This window comes from Mercenaria mercenaria, chromosome 15 (genome assembly GCF_021730395.1).
Source record: "Mercenaria mercenaria strain notata chromosome 15, MADL_Memer_1, whole genome shotgun sequence".
Lineage (NCBI taxonomy): Eukaryota > Metazoa > Mollusca > Bivalvia > Venerida > Veneridae > Mercenaria > Mercenaria mercenaria.
The window spans coordinates 32,139,297-32,159,133 of NC_069375.1; the positions used below are offsets into that span (position 1 = coordinate 32,139,297).

Here is a 19,837-nt window from a genome sequence, read left to right on the forward strand (position 1 = left end):
CAAAAGTGCCTAGGCGGATTTGGCTAGTTATCGAACTTGGCCAAGGTCTTATGGTCTAACACATTCTGTTCAAGTTTGGTGAAGATCGGATGAGAAATGTTTGAGAGTGCGGACAAGCTTTGCAACAGACAGACAGATGTCAGCGATCACAAAAACTCACCTGAGCATTTCAGGTGAACTAATAAAAAACACAAGAATAATAAAATTAACATTCTTTATTAACATTTCTGTAAAATTTTTAGCAAAACAAAATTATTCTACTTTCATAACAAATTTTGCATTGTTTACACGTTTGTTATTAACCTTTAGCCTGCTGGCAGCAAGCAATTTTGCTTTTGTCACCAGTGCAGACCAAGATCAGCCTGCACAGACATGGCCTGCACTGTTTGCTATTCAGCCAGTAAATTTTCAGTGAACATCCCTTTGAATAATAAATGGTATTGTCTAAATTCAACGTTAGACCAGTCCATTTTAGAAATTTAGCAGGCCAAGGTTAAATAACTTTAAAACTACCATCTACCACACTGACAAATCACAATGCTTTCTTCTCACAGACTTTGACAAGAATGGTCTGGTTTAATCTTGCAAGTGCCCTATCCAGTCATGTGATTGCAGGGATCATCCTTGAACAAAATTTCAAGGAAAAGTGACTTCTCCCTCAGAATTTAGGGAGAAATCGAGGAATTTAAGGAGAAGATTCGGCATAGTATTCAGTTTCCAATTATTCTGATTTGTTAAAGTTAGACATGTCAGGTAAAGCAGACAACAATATCCTCAATATATTGACTTCACGGGGAAAAAAACTATAAAGGCTTTTTAAAAACAAAACAGTTCAACTGTTTACACACTTTTACACACTGAAATCAATGAGCTGAACGTCAAAACTTTATTTATAAGAACTATTAGGCATGCATATGGGCTATGCAGCTTTACACTAAGTGCTACAGACTTATTTTGAAATGAATTAGTACATGAAGATTTGATTTGACAGCACTGCGAACGACAAGAAGAAGAAGAAGATTTGACAGCAACTGATCCTCTCTTTCCTCAAAATTTCAGAAAATGCTTTTGCATTACAAACTTTCTATTTTGTATCCAAAATGCAAAATAAAAATTCTATTAAATAAATGTAATAAAATCTTAAGAGCAATAAATGACTTTTATCACAATTAAAACAAGAGCTCGTCGAACATGAAATGCCCCCCTTGATGCATTCAGTAATTGCACAAGGAACAGATATTATAGGCTCACTGTAAAGAAAAGTTCTACCATTCTGGTTTAATCAGACCTTGACCTTTAACCTATTAACCTAACAAGAGATTACAGAGTGATCTTGGCGCCATCCACTGAGCCATCTTTGAATGTTCCAAATTTCAAGACTAGCTCAAGGTCAAAATCAAGGTCAAATTTCATTTCGGTACAAAACAATGTGTATGTGGTCCGAATTTGAAAGCTGTGGCTTGAGAAATGTAAAAGCAGGTCACTAGATCAATTTCAAGGTCAAAGTTCATTTCGGTAGACAGAACTATGCATGTACTTCAAATTTGGAGGCTGTAGCTTTAGAAATGTGAAAGTAGGTAATAGGTAAAAATCAATTTCAATTTCAATTCAGAACACAAAAATATGCATGCGGTCCAAATTTGAAGCCTGTAGCTTCAGAAATGTGAAAGTAGACCACTAGGTCAATCTCAAGATCAAAGTTCGTTTCGGTACACAAAACTAAGCATGTGGTTCAAATCTGAAGGCTGTAGCTTGAGAAATGTGAAAGTAGGTCACTAGGTCAAAATCAAGGTCAGATTTTATTTCGGAACACAAAACTATGTAAGTGGTCCAAATTTGAAGCCTGTACCTTCAAAAATGTGTAAGTAGATAACTAGGTCAATAACAAGGTCAAAGTTTTTTTCGATACACAAACCTATGCATGTGGTCCAAATTTGAAGGCTGTAGCTACAGAAATGTGGAAGTAGGTCACTAGGTCAAGATCAAGGTTAACTCATGTCAAGGTTCATCTTGCCACTCAAAACTATACATGTGGTCCAAATCTGAATGATGTAAGTTATGGACATGAAGATTCTAAGTTTTTCCCCGATATAAGTCTATATGAACCATATGACCCCTGGGGCGGGGCCATATTTGACCCTAGACGGATAATTTGAACAAACTTGGTAGAGAACCACTAAATGATGCTACATTACAAAATATCAAAGCCATAGTCTTTGTGGTTTGGACAAGAAGATTTTCAAAGTTTTTCCCTATATAAGCCTATGTAAACCATGTGACCGCCAGGGCGGAGCCATATTTGACCCTAGGGGAATAATTTGAACAGTCTTAGTAGAGGACTACTAGATGATGTCATATACAAAATATCAAAGCCCTAGACCCTGTGGTTTTGGACAAGAGGTTTTTCAAAGTTTTTTCCTATATAAGTCTATATAAACCATGTGACCCCCGGGGTGGGGCCATATTTGACCCCAGGGAAATAATCTGAACAATCTTAATAGAGGACCACTAGATTTTGCTATATACCAAATATCAAAGCCCTAGGCCCTATGGTTTTGGACAAGAAGATCAGAAACCGTTTAACTGTTCCTGGCCAATGTGACCTTGACCTTTGACCTAATGATCTCAACATCAATACGGGTCATCTGCTGGTCATGGCCAACCTAACTATCATTTTTCCTGATACTAGGTCCAAGCGTTCTTGAGTTATTGCCTGGAAACCATTTTACTGTTCCTGGTCACTGTGACCTTGACCTTTGACATACTGACCTCAAAATCAATAGGGATTATCTGCTTGTCATGACCAACCTCCCTATCAACTTTCGTAACCCGAGGCCTAAGCGTTCTTGAGTTATCATCCGGAAACCGTTTTATTGTTCAGGGTCACTGTGACCTTGACCTTTAACATACTGACCTCAAAATCAATATGGGTCATCTGCTGGTCATTACCAACCTCCCTATCAACTCTCATGATCCTAAGCCCAAGTGTTCTTGAGTTATCATCCGGAAACCGTTTTACTGTTCTGGGTCACTGTGACCTTGACCTTTGACATACAGACCTCAAAATCAATAGGGGTCATCTGCTGGTGATGGTCAACCTCCCTATCAACTTTCATGATCCTAGGCCCAAGCGTTCTTGAGTTATCATCCAGAAAAGGATTGGTCTACATTCCGACTGACCGACCGACCTACCAACCGACATCTGCAAAACAATATACCCCTCCTTCTTCGAAGGGGGGCATAAAAATTCACACACAACATTACACTATAAAACATGAAATAACATACATACAAAATCTATACAAACTATCAATTTTGGACTAAGATTAAAATTTAGCAAAAGATATATGAAACTGATACTCTTAGATTTATTATGTACATGTATGAAAATACGAGTAAGCTTAACTTTAGTCTAAAAAGGTATTAGTAATACGGTATAACTTAGGATTGAAGGGACGCCATAATAGGGTATTACCTAAGACTGATGTAACACAATAATACGGTATTAATCTTACATACCAAAAATTTTCAGAATATAGAATAAAACTTTAGTACTTCACTGAACTATTAATCTAACATGGTATCTTACTATATTAACTCTTATCACTTCATAATCCAGACTGCTAATTCTGTATTATTCACAAATTACAGAAGTAAAATGGTTTATATTACATAATGTTTAAAAAAAAGTTCTAAAATCAGTAAAAGATTAGAATCTGATCAGTCCTACTTGTTCAGAAAATTTTGCGCCTATTCAAATATCATGACATTTTCAGAATGTAAAAAAACAACAATATGGAACACTGGTTATATTTCATGAACTTAAAACAACAATTACAGGGGACTATTTTTTGTGAAGTTTGCGGATGATTCAATCAAGAAATCAAGTTCCACATGTACAATGTACTATAATAGATGTCACGTGACAGTACTCAAAGAGTGCATGAGAGACTACTGACATTTAAACAAACTTCAGACAAAAAAATACTTGAAAAACAAATGTAATAAAGTTTTAAAGAGCGTATATTTACAATTTGACAGAAATGGCTTTTACTGTAAGAGCATCCTGGGCTGGAGTGTGACAACAGTACATAAAAATAAAAACTAAAATGTCCTGGAATAATATTTAAACATTGTTTGGACTATGAAATATCAGAAAATATAACATAAAACACAAAAAAGCATTATCTAAAAAAAAGAAATGTCATACAAAAATACTTTATATCTATGTTTGAATACATGTTAATTGATTGAATATATATCATTCAAATACAAATAAGTTTTTAATGGACCATACTAAGGCTTGTACTGAGAAAAAAAACTGCAAACCATCCTCCTAAAATGAAATGAGCCGTGCCGTGAGAAAACCAACATAGCGCATTTGCGACCAGCATGGATCCAGATCAGCCTACGCATATGCACAGTCTGGTCAAGATCGATGCTGTTCGCTAAGGGTTTCTCTAATTGCAATAGCCTTTAAAAGCGAGCAGCATGGAGCCTGACCAGCCTGCCCGGATGCAAAGGCTGGTCTGGATTCATGCTAGTCATAAATGTACTATGTTGGTTTTCTCATGGCGTGGCTCAAATAGCACCAAATTTTTTTCTGAAACAGTCTAAAATATTGTGAACACAGAATTAAGGCAATATACTTTAAAATTGATCTCAAAATCAATATTAGTTTATTTTTTTTCTGTTTAAGCCATCTGAAATAATCTTGATTATGATATAATATATGATAGAAGCATAAATCTCCCGATAGTTCGGCATGTCTGAAATACCAGTAATTCTGATTCTACAACACTGATTTTTTCAAAGCATCTTAATACATGCATTAAAGTCAGGTAACGAAAAGATAAAGCTGACACTGGTGTTTGCTGAACTACAATGTAATTTGTAAAAGACATTAAGAAAGTCTATTTTGTCAGCTGTATGTATTAAAAAAACCCAATTATAATGCTAACATCACCAAACCTTTCCACAGTTGTCAAATGGCCAATATTCCATCTTATGGTCAAAATTCAATTTTCTGGTCCTATGGAATCATGGAGTCCATTCATTGGATGTATTATAAAGTTCCGCTTAAGCTGGGGCTACTGTGGGGTGGGGGATGAGATGTGTTGTACATTTCATTACCTCTCAGGAACAGACTAAATCAACCCGAGTCTGCTATTATTCTTCTTAGGTCATACAAATAGACTTCCTTTTTGCTTATTTTTACATGCTTTTTAAGCTCTTTGAACATTAAAGATGAAGCTTTTTGTGATGAGCAAATGAAATTACAAACACATGTTTTAATTTCCTGTCTCCGAGAAATTAGTGTGTACTGGTATTCAGGTAACCATATGTGTATAGGTAGCTATATTGCTGGACTAGAGAGATTATTTCATATGGAAACATTATCATTTTTCCATTTACACTGTAATCTTCTGACAGAACTATCTAAACAGTTAATGAAACAGATATAATGTCCTGGACTCAACAGTTGACTAACATTCATATATATATTAACGCCAGCATAATATTCTATCAACATAAAAGTATACCAAGATACACTGCTTGATACTTAAGCGTAAAAAAATTGTTTCTTTCTGGTATCCTGACCAACCCTAAATTTCTGGCCCAACCCTAAATGTTTTTATGGCCTTGGAGAATTTTTTTTTTCAACTTTTAATAAAAAAGTTGCAAAACTGCTTATGGTGCTTTAAACATGGTTAGTGATGTTAGAAATCAATTTACTGATGCTCTAAAGGCATATAACCCCCTTATTTGTATTCATTTTTTGACACAAAAATAATTTCCGAAAAGTCTCACTTAATAAAAAAAAAAATTACGACCTACCTACCCTAATTTTTTTGAGCATGTTACTGGAAACAAAGAATTGTTTTAGGCCTTATCACCAGGAAGCTATATATACTGCAAGATAAAATTCCTGTTGTCCTTCTGTGTCAAAGAATATTGAATTTTTCTTCTAGATATATACTATTACAACACATAACAGATGGCATAACAACAATATAAAAATTACATGTATGGATCTAAGGCTGTCTGGAGATCTACTCTTACCTTTGTTAACCTCCAGTATGTTTGGGGAATATTACCAAAAACTGAATGAACAATAACATTTAAATGTGTTTTAACTTTTAACATTGATAAACCTGTTAAATTTAAGAATTTCTCAATGAACAGTTCACAATAACATGTATTGATAAAAGAAATCTACATAAATTAAATACACTTTTCAATTTCCAATCATGCTTAAATCTTTAAAAAAAATATTTACTGGTACAATAACACTAAAAATATCAGAGCATGATTGGTAAAACTGTGTTTTTCATTTAGGATTATAAACATGAATTCAACATAAAAATAATGAAAACCTTGGACAAGCCAAGGCTAACAGTTTGCACACACATGTGCAGAACATTAAAATACCGGTAGCAAAATATCACCATGATAAGTTTGAAAGGAAACCAACAACAAAAATCATTTGGATATTGTTTGGACTACAAATGAAAATGACTAAAGTATAGTTCCAGCCAACTGAGAGAGGTCTCTCTTGATATCCAGAGGTAACTTAGTATTACATATTCACCAATCCCTAAGATATACCCGCATATCACATCAACTAAATGGTGCCTGCCCAGCAGCACACGTGAAAATGTTACAATGAAAGACCATAACAGAATTAGTACTATCCACTTTGGAGATTCCACAGCATGTAAGACAAAGAAACAGGCCAACATCCCTGCCCTTGAAGCATGGCCTGAAGGGAATGAATAGTTGTCGATGGAAACTGTGACGAACATGTCCATCTCATTGTGTGCTGGACGAGATCTCCGGAATGCTATCTTTGAAACTGATATTGCAATAAGGTCGATGATAAGTCCTGAAAATAGGATTTTACATTATTACATGTATATGGCAAACAGTTTCTTTCACAACAAAAACTGTCAAAATAGAAAACAGAAAAGTATCTTGCACATTTTTACATATTCAGTTTGACCACAAAATCTAGCATAAAATTATGAGAGTATTAGAAAATTAAACATTTTTTCGAAGACGTTCTTATGGCAAGCCGACAAAAGAATAAAATACAGCTAAAACTCAACATTGCTCAAACTCGCTTTAATTATCTCAATATTCTGGCTATCTAGAAGACATTTTCAAGTCCCATCCCGGAAACACATGCATAAAATAAAACTTTAACCCTTACCATGCTGGACACAATTGGTTCTGCCTTTGCAACCAGTGTAGATCATGATCAGCCTGCACATCCATGCAGTCTGATCATGATCTGCACTGTTTACTAAATATTCAGCCACTTAAATTTTGTTTGTAAGCACCCCTTTTAACTATTAATGATACTGTCAAAATTGGAAGATGGAAAAGTTCATTATAGAAATTTAACAGGGTAAGAGTTTGGTCACCTCAAAGTAAAAGTGTCTATGGGTCTGATAAGAGGATCCCGTATGTTAATTGATACAGACATAAATTTACATCCTCAGGTATATCAAATTACCAACTGATTTCCAGATTCCATTTTGCGGCCAGATGTAATCTGTTAATCTATATATTGAAATATCTGTAAATCCATAGATTACTGGTAATTTTACAGAATTAGCTTCAAATATACCACTTTCTTAGACCTGATTATACTTACCATAGAAAAGATTGACAAGAATTTCTATGTGATGTGCCTGGTGCACCGACAGGATTAAAACAACAGTGCCGAGAAGCCATGGTATCCCGTGACAAGATATCTCTAACAGTTTCATTATTGGCCTGAAAGACGAGGTTTTGTCTGCGAACACTGCACATATGCACGTATATTTCTCATCCCACTCGAGAATGGTTGACAGAATGTTGTTTTTTCTGTTTTCCTCCGAAAGCTGCTTTCCTTTGATTTTAGAAGTCCCATTTTTCGTGGATTTATTTTCTCTTTTTCCATTTCGTTTGCTCACTGTATTCATGCTTTGTTATAAGAGAACTGTAGTTATTGTGGAAAAAAAATGCAATTTTCTGTGTTTGTCAAATCAATAAATATAACGGAAGTAGGGAAATCCGATCGCGGTGCATCCTGGGGAAGATTTCTAATTATAGCCACAGGCTATGGCAAATAAAAGCATAAAATATATTAACAAAAATAGTGTCAAAGTACTCAAACAACTTTTGCGGATTATCCAAGCGTGAAGTTGATATATTCCCAATGTACTAGATGTAAGACGCCCGAAACTTTAACGTCGGATACACTAAAACAACAAAAACAACAACATAAAACAACAAAACAGCTGATGACCTTTTTCAAACACACATGTTACGGAAAATAAGAAGGATATAGTAGGCCTATGTATAACATGTTAAAACATAAGAACACTGATTCAAAATAAACCACGATAACTTGTGCTTTTTATATAAGAATGATAATACTTTGAATAAATTTACAATATCTCTTATCTCTAACTCCAGATGAGCCTAGAGAGAAAATGGTTTTCTGAGAAAATATCTGTGTCAGTACGAAGAAAGAAATTAACATTTTTACAGATTATTTGATCTCAACAGACTTTGTAAGTCTAATATAGCTATTGCAATGGTCACAGTTAAAATGTTTGAAGATTTGCAGAGAACTTTACAGGAGTCTTGAAAGCTCAGTCAGTACCGCGAGTGTCGGAACAGTATCCCAATAATAGTCCCTATTTGGTTGCATATACTGTCACCCTTACGGGAAATTCCTAACAATTTTTCTCGGTAGAAATCGATTAATTGATGAGACATTGTGCATCAGGAGGTTATTCCGAGGGCGAGGGTCTGCGCTCTGCTCTAACAGCATCTTTTTACATTTTGAGACACATTGACTATACTACTGTAAAGGGCATTTTTCTCTTTTTTTAAAGAAGGCTACTTTGTAATATGTTGGGGAACTGTTATATGTCTTTATATGTTAACTTCTTAAGTTAATTATTATTATTATTATTATTATTATTATTAGTAGTAGTAGTAGTAGTAGTAGTAGTAGTAGTAATAGTAGTAGTAGTAGTATTACTATAACTATTACTATTACTATTGTTATTATTATCACATCGATGCTAGATGGAGTTTACGTCAAGTCCTTCTGCCGAAAGCTGTTTCTACGACGTCGTCAAGCGCCTGTATGAGGAGTCATATGACGTCGTTCCTAAGTCAACGTCAGTCACTTCCGCCCTGAAGTTAATGGCGGCGTTCAGAAAATTCTCGTCGTTTTGTTTTTTATAAATAGCAGAGTTTGCGCCCAAATGGCACAAAGGGGGTCAAGTGACCAGACAGATATGGGCAATATTAACAAGGTTGCAATAAAACCAGGGCGTTTGAAAGATATCCATCAGAAAATAAGGATATTAAACTTCAGAACGCTGATCGACAACATTCCAACATCTATAGACGAGGGCTCTTCAACTGTACTCAAGTATAAAACGCCGAACTTTAGGTATGATAATAATCTGTTACACAGTAATAATAATTCAAATAGAATACCATTTGCTGTCAAATTGTAATAGTTTCACAATCCGAGTTCATCCTTTTGCAAGATGTGATAACTTTTTCGTATAAATACTCCAGATGTAAAATATGGGGAATTTGTGACAAAGAGATATCAGACAGGATTATTTTTTTTAAAGAAAGGGACAAGCGTACCACTGCATTGCGTCGATATTATAATCATTATAAAGATAGAGGTTTAGGTTATAGAAAAGTTAAAATTACATTTTTTTGTTAAGAAAGTTCATTTTAATCCGATTTTTTTAAGGGAACGATTTCACACGTGATCTTCCTATCAGAATTGCATTGTTTGGGTAAAAAAAAATCTAAAGTCGAATATATGCAAGTTGCACACAATGAAATTCCTATGCTGTAACTATGTTACTACACGTGGAGGCCTGTAGACATAAACATGATGTTATAATTGAGCCACGCCATGAGAAAACCAACATAGTGGGTTTGCGACCAGCATGGATCCAGACCAGCCTGCGCATCCGCGCAGTCTGGTCATGATCCATGCTGTTCGCTAACAGTTTCTCTAATTCCAATAGGCTTTAAAAGCGAACACCATGGAGCCTGTGGATGCGCAGACTGGTCTGGATCCATGCTGGTCGCAAACCCACTATGTTGGTTTTCTCATGGCACGGCTCATATATCCTATATTTGGTTCTCATAAAGTAAAAATGGAATCCCGTGTCTCTAGGATAGAAACCCTTGGTTTTATTTACTTTGCTCCTAACTGTCTGACTGTAAGTAAGTATGAACGTGTGTATCATCAAATAGCTCAGTAAATTACAAGCTCTTCGTTGTAGCATTTATCACGGTCGGTTACCCTTGTAACACTACTGATTACAAGTTATCAGAAAATTGTAAAAAAGAAATTACTTTACTTCACTTTATTTGTAAGTTTGGTTTAAACAATTTTATTAATCACAATTCATTTACAACATCAATCCTGTAAGCCTCTTTTGATATACTAGTACGTACATGTCATGTACATACTAGTATATCAAAAAAGGCATACAGGATTGAGTAGGAAGCTGAAAGCTTATTTGAAACTCTCTCCTTTGTAAGTTTGTTTGAAATACAATTGTTTTATAATTGTAATGAAAGTTATTCTTTTTTTTAGATTACTTACATGGCATTTTTACAACAAACAAAGTTTACATTTATTATAATTCCGGTTGCGCAAATATATTATTTTAAAGTTATATCTATACCAAATGTCTATAAAAACAAAGATCTATTAAAGTAAAGGTCTGTAGACGAAAAGATTTTAATATTTCATGGATAGTTCGTTCAATCGCTGTTTGAAATATTATTAGATTTTAGAAAGTTTCTTTTCAGTACACTGACTGGTTAAGCAACCGGCCTCACATTTTCTAGAGTTAAAGGACAGTGTAAAGTAAAAGTAAAAATCTCCGCTACACGAACCCCTTTTTGTAACACGTAATAGTAACACATGGCATGGTATGGAAATAATGCGTATAATATACGAATAAAAGGCAAGCCTATATAACGGGCCGTATGTGCATGTAGAGATCTACTCATTGCCTTTGTAGAAGACAGAGCATTACGGGAAACATCATTAAGATCAGACGAAGATATCAAAAATAAAGCAGTCCTAGTGGACTTAAAATAGAACTGCCTTTTACACCGAGTCTTCAAACTGGTTCGTTAGACACACACTAAATAATCTGCTATCCCGTTGAAACGGTCGTTATGTTTTTAGATATCCCCAGAACTTGAAAATGTAAGCCATGTCCATTCCTTAACGAAACTGTCAGGTTGGTAATGCAAGGATTGGTTTCGTATCGATAGAAATGAATGAAAAAACAAAACAAAAAAAAAAAACAATGTAACATTTTACATCGGGGTTATATTTTTTGTTCATTGGGCGTCGGGATAGCCGGTTATCCATAGAAAAAAAAAACTCATTAACAACATTTGACGAAAGACTGCGCCTGCAATTGCGTGAAGTACAAGTTTGGAATAAAAATTTGCTTAAACTAGATTTATTTAGGTAAAACCTCATATAACATAACATAACATAACATATCATTTATTTGGCATTAAACACATTTACATTTATAGCCAAACTATTTCAATGCATGCATGGAGTAGAACATGTGACATTTTCAGAGAAAGTCCTAACATGAAGTATGTTTACAAAGTAAGACAAATATAATAAGAATACTTGTAGATAAAAAAGCATTTCAATAACAATGCAAACTATTTAAAGTAAAGCACAAAATAGAATCTATTACACATTATTTCGTTCCTTATTAGCAAAATAAAGTATATGTGTAACATGTAGAGCCAAACATTTACATGTATATTATTCTTTTATAGTTACTTCTTTTGCCTTGTTTTTTGTTTTGTTTATAGGCCTCCCAACAGCTTGTCAACAACAGTGAAAACCTTTGTAGAAAATGCACCGATGAACTGTCACTTCTTAGACATTACATTTTTGTATTATATTATTACATAACCTGTACGATTTATACTATACCAGGTTTACATTATACATTCAATAACTTTACCAATTCCGCCGATACGAAGCTACATAAACTGGAGTGTAAAATAAATATATACAAAAATGATGCATGCTTCTATACGTCGAATTGAAAATAACATAGAAACCTACTGTGTTCCGTTTGGACCATCAATATTTTTATTTTTGAACCCAGTATCTCGAAAGTCGAAATCACGAAATTACGGTGATAAAAGTCGAAAACACGTTGGCGAAAGTCGAAATCACGATGGTGAAAACTCGAAACTACGATGGTGAAACTCGAAATCATGAAACCACGATGATGAAACGCGATATCATTTCGCGTTTTCACCATCGTGATTTCGGGTTTTCATCATTGTGCTTTCGACTGTCGACTTAAGTCATTATAGTATTGACTTTCAACTTTCATCATCGTGCTTTGGACTTTCATCAGAAGTCGAAAGCGCGATGATGGAAGTCATAACTACTATGGTGAAAACCGAAATTACGATAATGAAAGTCGAAAGTTCGATGGTTAAAGTTGAAACCACGAAACAACGATGGTGAAAATGCGAAATGATATCGCGTTTTCACCATCGTAGTTTCGTGATTTCGACTTTCACCATCGTAGTTTCGTGTTTTCGCCATCGTGATTTCGACTTTCACCATCGTAGTTTCCGCCATCGTGATTTCGACTTTCACCATCGTAGTTTCGTGTTTTCGCCATCGTGATTTCGTGATTTCGACTTTCATAATCGTAGTTTCGTAGTTTCGTGATTTCGACTTTCGAGATATGTGGTTAAGGAATGAAAATCTCGATGGTCCAAACGGAACACCACAGAAACCTACTAACTTGGCGAAAAGAGAACCGCAGATGAGTTTTACTAATTCACACCATTTTGTTATACATGTACTTGCAACTTGAGCTACGTTTGTAGCAACCTTGAATTAAGCCATTAGCAACCAAAGAAAATATCAAGTTTGTGGTTTATTCCGCACGCGACAAATATTTTAAATAAAATATTCAAAATGCTGATTTATCAGTTACTTAAGAAGTATTACTTAGTATTGTTTATCTTCACACCATTGAAAATAGGGGGCGAGGTGGAGAATGCGAATATAGTGTTACCATTGTCCGTGTGTCCTTGTGAGTGTCCTTAACTTTAACTAAAAGGTTAAGGTCATGTGTAGAGGTCAAAGATTATATCTCATTTGTCATGCAAGGCTATACCATTTTCATGAACGTTTATCATAAGTAGACAATGTGTTGCGTGCAAGTCTAAGTCGTAGCGGTCACACTTTAGAAGTCAAAGAGCTCACGCCATTTCTATTCTTCGATCATTAGCTTGTTTATGCATTGGCGAATACGTCAATAGTTTGGCACAGATACTGACAACAACTAAACGACGGGTCACAAAAAGACGCAGACCCCTCGCTGAAAGGTCAAGGTCACCTAGTGTCAAAAGTTTTACTTCATATTTCCCGTCTGGTCTATAACTTGGATGGAAATTAAAAAAAAACTTGGTACATACTTCCACCATATCAAGACGATGTGTCACGTGAACGTCACATTTAGATGTCAAAGATACATTGATGGATACTAGTATTAAAATTTGTCAAAGCAATCGCAATAATAAGACAGCGTCATGTGTAAGATTCAGACCCCTATCTTGAATGTCATGGTAACTTCTTTATAAACTGATTCATATAGACTGGCATTAGCATTCGCTATATGACAAAGCGACATTTGGAGCACTTGCTAAAAGGTCAAGGTCAAACTTAGGGCGTCAATTTGAGTGACATTACTCACAGGGGACATGCCTCTGCGTCCAAACATTACTCACCAGTGACATCCATGTCCTTTGGACATATTTTTAGTTTGATCGGTAGGAGTTTTGCTTTAAAACCGATTCAATTTACAAAGTAAAGTCATAGAGACATTCAGTGTTCAGTAACATTATGTTTCTTTATACTTGCAGGGCTAGTGCGACAGTAGAAATAGCGCCTTTGTCAGACAACCATAAGTACAAGATAGGCTGGATTCAAGCCTGTACAGATATGATGTTTCACAATACTTATTCCGAAGACGGACAGTGAGTGTCTTATTATTTACGTCTACCTTTTTAGCTTGTCGGATTTCTTTTAATTCGACGAGGTTTTGCCGTAACTTGATAGTCGGCGATTACGTTGGTTAGGTTCGCTTATATCTTATTTGATATAGATAGTCGATGTCTGCGATAGTTGATGTCTATGTTGGCGCTAGTTAGGTCGGTATTTGTGAAATTTTGTATACATCCGCGGTGAGAAAGTACGCTAAGAGCCACAATTAGTTTTGCATATCGCCTAATGTCAAGCACTTGCAGACAAGCGTTGGCTAAAACAAAGAATGACTGTTAACATAAATGTCGACCAATAGGCTTGTCATTTTTTTTCCTGATTTTAAAATGCAATGGCAAAATATTGCTGGACCCTCTACACTTACCAGGAAGATGTATTTGAAGAATACGCAAGGTTGAAGTCACATCAGTTGAACAGTATAATAAAGAGGTTATTGCATTGTAATTCCAGCTACAAGGGAGATATTTATTGAATTTCTTTTCTTACCTAAACTAATTTGCTTCACAGAGATTCTTAAAATCATTAACTTTTGTTTTCTTTAAACGTTTTCTCCCTGGCATTTTTTCCGAAGTAAAATGTCTTATTAAGTTTTCCTAAATATCACCATTTTTTTAAAATGTCATTTATGCGATAAAGTAGACTTTTTCTTTATTTTAGCACAAGCTGGGAATTTCCAGAATTAACTTCCGGTGCCCAGGATATGATCAGCGACTGTGACGGACATCATTACCCGTGGTACGGTTCGAGAAATGAGACAGTGACGTTCGACGGTCCATGCAAGATGTACCAGACAGCCACAATCACAATGAACGACAATTTCCATCCACATGTCACGTGGCGCAATCCGTCCAATAGAAACCAAGGTACACTTTATTATTACATTATCCTCCTTTATTTGCGCACCAAATGGTGAACGCCAAGAAGAAGATTTGCGCACCAAATGGGGACCCTATATCCTGGGGGAGTGTCAAAGGAAATGAATGACTTGATCTATATTAGTGGGGTCTCGCACCGTGGAAACCGCAATTGTAATCTAATAGGTCTTAATATGATGACTAGAACGCAGTTGTGATCGTTTCATTTTATTTGTGTCTGTCTGTACGATTTACATTGTCCAACTCGGACTCCATTAAAATAACGTCAAATTTGACAACTGAACGTATATAGATGTAGTTTCATAGGAAATTGTTTGAAATAACTAGCAACATTTTCACAACCGTTGAAGTACTTACTTGTATCATTTTCATTTCAGTCCGTACTTCTTACTGAACAGTTTCAGTTTATTTTGATTCTAACAAGGCGATGTCACACATTGCAGTTATCCATTAAATGACTGCAACCAGTTGTTTTTTTTCAGGCCCACCAAACTTAACGCGTATTGCACGTGACCAGAGTTTCTATGTATGGTTGGTGGTTTGGGACATGACACTACAGAAAGCTTACATTCTGAAAACAATAATGTGGAACATGCAGCTTGATATTGCTGTTGATCCCACCAAACCATTGGGTAAGTCTCCTCCAGTGGCATGCAACTTCTTTGGCCAAAAACGTACGTCAGGTGCAGTGACCTTAACCTGAATATCTGACATGCATTTAAGGAGGCTTTGTAAACACATTAACCATTAAGTAAAATACAAGATTTTCCTTGAATCTCTGTTCAATAAACGGCGTAAATCTGTTAAAAACTTGCACCGTAATTTAAATGCGATTAAAACCTTTAATGGTCTGGATATCGCTGTTGAAATTCAATTTGTAAAAAACTCATCAGGTGTTTTTTTCTAAACTGATCAATACAGTTGTGTAAAGACGATTTCCAAGTTCCATCTTTTTTACCCATTACGATTTTGGAAAAAGTTTCAAGTAAAACTGTACGACTTTAATATGTACATGAACCAGTAACGTTAAATGTCGCATGCTTAGTACATTTGTAAGCATTTTTTACGAAATTTAATTGATCTACATGTAGATCTATCATTTCGAATCGGATGAGGAATGTTTTCTACGTTTACAGGTCAGAGAGCTAAGTTAGTCAGCAACCCTGTACCAAAACAACCTGCAGTTCTAGAAGATACTGTACCTATTCCTCGCTGTGCATTGATGCCACCAAATGCTAACAGTGCCCAGATGTTGGTTTGGCGCCCCAGGGTCGGCAAGCCCATTTGTATTATCCCTCCAGTATGGAAGAAAGACGTTCCTATTGAAAAACAAGTCCCACGTTATGACAGCAAATTATGCCGACTCTGAATACAACCAATCTCTTCACAATTTTTTTCCAACGATCTTTCATTATTCAATTTTACAACATACAACAATCAGTGCAATAAATGTTTACATGATTCTGTACATACCAATATTTCTTATATTTTCAATCCATATACTATAAAAGCACACATTTTCGCTGGGTCAAACTTTGATTTCGCTATTTTGAGTATGTTCGAGAGGTTTAATATTCGCGAAATTGTAAAAATGGTATCCTACTTAAATTCGAAGTAGACTTATGGTGAATATTTATGCGAGGATTAATTTTCACGGTATGTAATTTAAACCCTCGCGAAAATTTCTGCTTTTACAGATTTTATTCCGGTTACTATTCATATAATACAATGGTGGTAAAAGTAAATCAAAAGCAATTTTCAAAGGAAAAAAAAAAGTACAACAGGCCATTCAATGTTCATGTTCTTTAATCAATTATTTTAATACAGCATACAAACAGATGCAAGACACAGCAAAATGACACAGTTTAATACATTTAACACTTATCATGCTGGACACGATTGATTCTGCCTTTGCGACCAGTGCAGACCAAGATCAGCCTGCACATCCGCGCAGTCTGATCATGGTCTGCACTGTTCGCTATTCAGTCAGTAAATTTTCAGTGAAAACCCCTTTGAATAATAAGTGGTACTGTCCAAATTGAAAGATGGACCAGTCCATTATAGAAATATAGCAGGGTAAGGGTTTTAAAGAACATATAGTAAAGATAAGTCTTATCTAATAACATTATTTTAAGAGAAACACCTTTTGTTTAATCAGATGACGATTTACTGCAAAGTTATCAAGCTGTGACAAAGATGTAGTGTAAACTGAGCTGAGAAATGAAACAGAAATAGAATTGCTTAACAAATTTCTAAGTTGTAACATCACCACATCATATGAAACATGATTACAATTTTTATACAAAAATCGAAGACTTGACAAGAATGGAAAACGTTATTTGAACAAGATTTCAACAGAACGTGCTTGAAAAGATCATTCTTCCAACAGTGTCATCCATCCAATGTTCTACAGGTGACAAAAGAACTACTGTACTTTTGTGGTATGCAGGAACGATTCCTTTATGTTGCCAAACATCCGGTTGATTTGATGTTTGCATACGTTGTATAAAGCGTTTAGAATGGGCGAAGTAGCATAAACATTTTAACATTCTCAAACTAATGATGAATTTGATATCTAATTTCATATTTTCTCAACATCAATAATTTCACTGAAGAAAAATACATTTTTTTTAAAAAATTATGTATAATAGAATATAACTCGAGATAAAGTCCTTTCTACAACTTAGCATTTAACTTTGATCTAAATGAGGAATGAATACAAGGAGACAAGAAGTCAATTGTCACACAACAAAGAAAAACACTCTGAATGATGAATGTCCTTTAATAGCATTTCTCTGAATTCCTGTTGACTGTTAATGATCTATTAACCTCTGTAGCCAGTAAAGGATGGACTTGACCTGAAATACCGTAAAGAAAGTTTTTAACTGAATATTTCAAGGGACGCCAGTATAGAAATGTGGAAAAATCTGACACTGGATGACACTCCAGCATCAATCTGAAATTTCTTGGTTCAAGGATTTGAGACCATTCTGAAAACACAAGCTTCTCACTGGTCAATTTTAAAACTGAGCTTAGAATCGATCAATAACATACCAGAGTGGACACCAAACAAGTTTTATGACCTTGAACCTATACTCACAAAAAATAGCCTACATGAATACTAAATATTTATAAATTACTGTTTAGCAAGTTTTTCTTGAATCAGATGCCATCTTTTTACAGTATACATTACATATTTTATCATTATAAAGTTTATAAATCATATAGATGAAACAAATGTATTAAACTCACCCAAAAGCATTGCCACTGTTGCCTCCAAACCCTGAAACAACAAGAATATACATGTACCTCAGTAATGACACAACAGTTTACAAGCACTCACAATTTGCAGAGAGACACTGGGGTCTCCATTCCAAGGAATGTAAAAATACCGACAACATGCAGTGTTGCTGCTATGTTACATACATAATAATATTCGGGAGTATTATCAGCACCTGTCACAACATTTATTTTAAATAATTTTTGTACATAATTTCTGGAAATGTTGCTGTATTCTTTAACCTGAACAACTCCATACTGCGACCTACTTTTTTTCTGTATTTTGCGTTTAATAGCGTTTTTCAACAGTATTTCTATAATAAACAATATCCAGTTAACCTGATCAGGATCCATTCACATCTTGCATGCATTAACCTGTTTCCCAGAATTAACTGAACTCCTCTCAACATAATTCAGGATAAAATGATCTTAGACCTATAGTCTAAGATTATTTTATCCTGATGTGGTAAACCTGGGTTTTGGCTCAGAAATAATTTGCTTTTTGTAAATATCTCAATAAATAGTTTTAGTTACCATGTTCTTTTACCGTACATTAAAGAATACATTATGACAGAGCTTTGCTAAAAGTTTGACCCTTATTGAGTAAATATTGGTCGAGTTATTTCCAAAAATATACCTAAAAAACTCCCGACTTCGAGAAAGTTTATCAGCAGAAACCATTAAATGCTCCTAAATACATATTTTATATTTTGCCATGGTATTTCCACTTTCAATATATTGTAAATATATGTCTTAATATTTATGTAAAGTTTGAGGACATGACATTATGTAGCTTTAAAGCAATCTTGAAAAATCTACTTTGCTTACATTTTGCTAGTCCATTTCTTATGTGACTAGAGCTGGCCAATGAAAATTATTTATTAAAAATATTTAGAGATATTGTTCAGGTCTGAAACTTAACTGTCATGTCAGGGATATTAATTTTTAGTTATGTGAAATTTTGTAGATTTTTTAGAAGTCCTGTTCTGTTGCAATCCTTTAAAAATGGCCCTTAGATGTGAAGACTGATTTTGGCAGCCATATTGGATATCTTTGGGAGAATTTGTGTGTCCACTCTTTGACACTTGATTTAAGTGCTTTTAAAGCCTTATTTGTATTTTGAAATATACTGATAAGGTGCAGTTTTTCTTCTAGTTTGTGTTTATGTAATTGGTTTTTGATGACATTTATTCTGTTTCTTGCATTTGGTGAGAAAAGTTTTACATATTTGGGAAAATGTCATTGACCAATCAGATTGCAGCATTTTTGGTGCTTCTCTATAAATATGGGCTTATCAGTTACTTCTTGGCTCTTCTAGTTTACACTTTTGGATTAAACACTTCTCTTATTTAGGAAATTATTGAAAATTTGGAGCCAATTTTAGGAACTTTGGACTTTATTTTTTATTGGGGAATAACTAGAAATTTGGAGTTTAATTTATTTGCTTAAGAAAATTACTGGAATTTACATACATTAATTTTATTTGGACTTTTCTGATAATTTTGACATATTCTTAAAGGAACTAAATTGCATAATTGGTGTATATATTAATTGCAGAAGA

The 19,837-nt window shown here is 34.8% G+C and overlaps 3 protein-coding genes across 6 annotated transcripts in view; 1 reads left to right on the top strand and 2 right to left on the bottom strand.

Moving 5' to 3' along the window:
- Positions 1–200: 200 nt before the first annotated feature.
- Positions 201–8,194, bottom strand: LOC123560909 (polyisoprenoid diphosphate/phosphate phosphohydrolase PLPP6-like). Its single transcript, XM_045353064.2, has 2 exons — positions 7,661–8,194; positions 201–6,886 (listed from the first exon to the last, which is right to left on the bottom strand). The coding sequence occupies exons 1-2, from the start codon at positions 7,968–7,970 to the stop codon at positions 6,504–6,506; spliced, it is 693 nt and encodes a 230-aa protein (XP_045208999.2). The 5' UTR covers positions 7,971–8,194; the 3' UTR covers positions 201–6,503.
- A 990-nt stretch (positions 8,195–9,184) lies between these two features.
- On the top strand, positions 9,185–16,465 carry LOC123550415 (protein FAM78B-like). Its single transcript, XM_045338848.2, has 5 exons — positions 9,185–9,460; positions 13,984–14,097; positions 14,780–14,985; positions 15,480–15,629; positions 16,134–16,465. Exons 1-5 carry the CDS (start codon positions 9,270–9,272, stop codon positions 16,364–16,366), a joined length of 894 nt encoding a protein of 297 aa, XP_045194783.1. The 5' UTR covers positions 9,185–9,269; the 3' UTR covers positions 16,367–16,465.
- A 320-nt stretch (positions 16,466–16,785) lies between these two features.
- The window catches only part of LOC123550425 (nuclear pore complex protein Nup214-like), a 60,879-nt gene continuing 57,827 nt past the window's right edge, over positions 16,786–19,837 (bottom strand). For all 4 annotated transcript variants that reach the window (XM_053524926.1, XM_053524928.1, XM_053524925.1 and 1 more), the window contains 2 exons: positions 18,250–18,280; positions 16,786–17,855 (listed from right to left, as the gene is read on the bottom strand). In XM_053524926.1, coding sequence (XP_053380901.1) covers positions 17,822–17,855; positions 18,250–18,280 — 65 coding nt within the window. In that variant the 3' untranslated portion in view covers positions 16,786–17,821. The remainder of the gene's footprint in view (positions 17,856–18,249; positions 18,281–19,837) is intronic.

Bases quoted from the DNA above. Each gene is read 5' to 3' on its own strand.
- LOC123560909 (XM_045353064.2), bottom strand. From the start codon at position 7,970: ATGAATACAGTGAGCAAACGAAATGGAAAAAGAGAAAATAAATCCACG. The intron at 6,887-7,660 runs GTAAGTATAATC...TCCTATTTTCAG, and splicing joins TCTTGTCAATCTTTTCTATG to GACTTATCATCGACCTTATT.
- LOC123550415 (XM_045338848.2), top strand. From the start codon at position 9,270: ATGGCACAAAGGGGGTCAAGTGACCAGACAGATATGGGCAATATTAAC. The intron at 14,986-15,479 runs GTACACTTTATT...GTTTTTTTTCAG, and splicing joins TCCGTCCAATAGAAACCAAG to GCCCACCAAACTTAACGCGT. The intron at 15,630-16,133 runs GTAAGTCTCCTC...CTACGTTTACAG, and splicing joins TGATCCCACCAAACCATTGG to GTCAGAGAGCTAAGTTAGTC.